General features: G+C 59.1%; 1 protein-coding gene across 1 annotated transcript; it reads left to right on the forward strand.

The window, feature by feature from the left end:
• The first annotated feature begins 744 nt into the window (after positions 1 to 744).
• On the forward strand, positions 745 to 1,707 carry LOC130032499 (olfactory receptor 10AC1-like). The gene has a single exon (XM_056124067.1). It carries the CDS (start codon positions 745 to 747, stop codon positions 1,705 to 1,707), a length of 963 nt encoding a protein of 320 aa, XP_055980042.1.
• Positions 1,708 to 3,882: the final 2,175 nt, after the last annotated feature.

A 3,882-nucleotide genomic window follows, 5' to 3' on the forward strand; every position in this document is an offset into this window, starting at 1 on the left:
TGCTGTACTCTCTCTCCAGCCCCTGTTCTGGATTTCTGATAGTAGTGGGGGACCATACGGGTACCGGGAATAGAACCTAGGTGGATACCTGCAAGGCAAGTGCTCTGCCTGATGTGTTATCTCCCCGCTGGTCTGGATTTCTGAGAACAGTGTCCCGCCATTCCTCCCAAGCTGCCGGGACACTGAAGGAAGATGCTGTTTCTGGTCTGCATTTCCTTTGTGACCAACCACAGGAAACGGAAGTGAGGTGTGAAGAAAGGAAACAGAGGCAGATTCTGACTGGGGTGTTCAGGTGGCAGGTGTGTGTGTGTGTGTGGGTGTGTGTGTGTGTGTGTGTGTGTGCATGCATGTGTGGTGTGTGTATGTGGGTGGATGGGTGTGTGTGATACTCCAGAGCTCTGTGGAACCTACAAAGTAGCTAAAGGACTGGGAATTCTTCGGGTGGGAGGCAGAGACCAGGATGGTGCATTGCAAGGAGTAGCCCACAGGTCAAGGTTTCCTAGGGAGGAGCTTGCCGGCAGGGGTCTTACCGGAAAGCAAGAACAACGTGGCCCTTTTCTCACCAAATGAACGAAACCCTTGGTGGGCAGGGGTGGGGAAGGATGTTCGACACTTCCGGGAACCTCACCTAGGCGGGCACCTGCAAGGCAAGGTGCCTTTCCCCCACCCCTCTCATCGCCCCCCGGGACCGCACAACTCGCCCTCCCCTCGTTTCTGTCGCAGGTGTCCCTGGGCTGGCAGGGCATGGACAGCCCCAGCAATGCCACCACCACCACCACCACCCCCTGCGGCTTTCTCCTCCAGGGCTTCTGGGAGTTCCCGCACCTGCGGCCGGCGCTCTTCGTGCTGCTGCTGGGCGTGCACCTGGCCACCCTGGGCGGGAACCTGCTCATCCTGGTGGCCGTGACCTCGGCGCCCAACCCGCCGCCCATGCTGCTCTTCCTGTGCCAGCTGGCGGCCATCGAGTTCTGCTACTCGCTGGTGGTGGTGCCCCGCTCGCTGGCCGACCTGGCGGCCCCGCTGCGGGGCCCGGGCAGCCCCATCTCCTACCTGGGCTGCGCCGTGCAGATGCAGATGTTCGTGGCGCTGGGCGGCACCGAGTGCTTCCTGCTGGCCGCGATGGCCTACGACCGCTACGTGGCCATCTGCCACCCGCTGCGCTACCCGGCGCTGGTGACGCCGGGGCTGTGCGGGCGGATGGCGCTGGCCTGCTGCCTGGGCGGGCTGGCCGTGTCGCTGGGGCTCACGGTGGCCGTCTTCCACCTGCCCTTCTGCGGCTCCTGCCTGCTGGTGCACTTCTTCTGCGACATCACGGCGCTGCTGCACCTGGCCTGCACGCGCAGCTACGCGGACGAGCTGCCGCTGCTGGGCGCCTGCCTGGTGCTGCTGCTGCTGCCCTCGGCGCTCATCCTCACGTCGTACGGGGCCATCGCGGGCGCGCTGCGCCGCCTGCACTCGCCCGAGGGCCGCAGCAAGGCCGCCTCCACCTGCGCCTCGCACCTGGCCGTCACCTTCCTGCACTACGGCTGCGCCACCTACATGTACGTGCGCCCCAAGGCGGCCTACACCCCGCAGAGGGACCGCGTCCTGGCGCTCGTCTACACCAACGTCACGCCGCTGCTCTACCCGCTCATCTACAGCCTGCGCAACCGCGAGATCACCTCGGCCATCGGCCGGGTGCTGGGGCGCTGGCGGGGCTCGGGGTGACCCCGAGGGAGGTGGTCCCCGCCCGCTGCCGCCCGCCGCCGGCCCCAGGCTGCATCCCGGATGCCGCCACCAGGAGGAGCGCCAGGAACGGGTTCTGGAAACGTCCGTGCCAAGCCCGGCGGCACCCGCGGGCGCGCCTTCTGGCACCCTCGCCTAAAGGGTGGCCGCCGCGGCGGCGGAATCGGAATCGGGTCCATCCAGGAGTTCCCATGCACGGACCTCTTCCTCCAAAGCTGGGCGTGAGGGTGGGCTTGCAATGGAAAGGACTCCCCCTCTCCCCCCCACACACACCTCCCCGGGAAAGGAGGGCCTGGTTCGAGTAAACTCCCAAGCGCTGCTTTTTGAAGGAGAGGGGGGATGCCAGGGGCAAGGAGGAGCTGGCAGGAGAAGGGTCAGCAGGATGACCAGGGCAAAGAACGCCGGAAGCGGAAGTGGCTAAAAGAGCTGCGGGGTGGGGATGGGGGGGATATTGGGAAGGTCCCTGTTAAACATCACCAAATGTTTCTCCATCGCCAAGTGATTTACTGGGGATCGGGATCAAAAGAACATTTGGTTTGTTTTGCTTGGAGTCACACCCGGCAATGCTCAGGGGCTGCTCCTGACTCTGCACTCAGGCCTCACTGCCCGAGGACTTGGGGGGCCCAGCTGGGGGTGCCGAGGGTCAGATCCAGGTTGGCCACATGCCAGGCAAATGCCCTCCCCGCTATACTATCACTCCAGCCCCCAAGAATGAAAAGAACCTTTGGCGAGATGTGCTTGCTCTGATCAGTATTATTTGGAGAAATCAGCTAGTATAAACCAACCACCGATACTTTGACATGGTTTTTTCTCGGGACTTGGGTCCATCAAGAACTGTGAATTTGGGTTCTTCGAAGGTGAACGTGGAGAATGCACTCATGTCCGCTTTGCAAGAGCTGTGAAAGCGTCCCATCCAACTGAGGTTCTGGGCCCGCTGCAGCAAAGGCCCCCACTTGGCCCCCAGACACGCACCACTTGGTTTCATGTTCTCTAATCTTGTCCACAAAGATCTTCAGTACAGAATGGAGTTCCACAATAAACGCCACTGCCGGAACACCAGTGTGCCATGCCTCGTCCCGGGAACTGGGCCAGATGTTGAGTGAGAAAACAGCAGGGCTCCATGGTGGCCTGTGAGTCTGAGCCGGGCACCCTGGATGCCCCTGCGGTCCCCAGCTCCAGCATCTGAAGGGTTCGTGGTGAGATCTATTCACTTACCAGTCAGGGCGGAGGAACGGGCTCCAGGTGCCATGGGAGAGAGGAAGTAGAGTCTGGAGCAAGGTGTGAACAGGGGCTTCAGGGAAATGGAACCAAGAGGGATGCTGGAGTTGAAAACTGCAGAATCTGGACTGGATCGAAGGCGATGGGGTGGGTGAAGACACCCCTGGGTGAAGGGAATGCAGAAATGGGCGCAAGTTAAGCACAGTGAATGCCTCTGGGATGGTCATGGGTATTGAACGTGACATCAGCTTAGCCCTTTAATGTATTGACCAACATCAAAGGGAGCAAATTGGCACAGAACTTTAAGTACAAATGCTATGGCTTGGAAAATCCTAGGGTTTATTCATTCACCCATATGTGGAACAAATAAATGTTTCCTAGACAATGGCTCCATGCTAAGAATGAGACCATGAAGGATCTCATTGTGATCAAAGTTTCACTTTATTCCTAGCACATCCATCCAAGTTTCTGAAGAAAGATAGGTGAACCCCATGGAATTTGAAATAAACAAGGACGCTCAGACTAATGAATAGACAATTGCATTATTTTGGGCTAAGTACTTGGATGGGTGGCTTATGACTACCTCCTGCCAGCGCCAGATAATCTCCTTATCAGCCACCCTCCAGAACTCACGGCTGCTTCTCCCGGAAGGGAGCATAAAATGAGGCTCCGATAACCATGCCACCAGACTCCGCGACAGGCTGTTTTCATGCGGGGCGCCCCAGAGGGGTGCGGGTAAGAGCCCTCCCCACTCCCAAACGACCCAACCCCAGCAGCCGACCTCCACTACCCAACCGCCGCCATGCTCTCCAGGTCACTTTCCACATGCTCAGGCCAAGACTCACATCTGAGTGAACATATTCCTGGACACATCATAAGACACTCCCTACCCATTTTTTCATAATTACCACACCATATTTGATGGGGTTTAGACAGTAG

Source organism: Sorex fumeus, unplaced genomic scaffold (genome assembly GCF_029834395.1).
Source record: "Sorex fumeus unplaced genomic scaffold, SorFum_2.1 ptg000048l, whole genome shotgun sequence".
Classification (NCBI taxonomy): Eukaryota; Metazoa; Chordata; class Mammalia; order Eulipotyphla; family Soricidae; genus Sorex; species Sorex fumeus.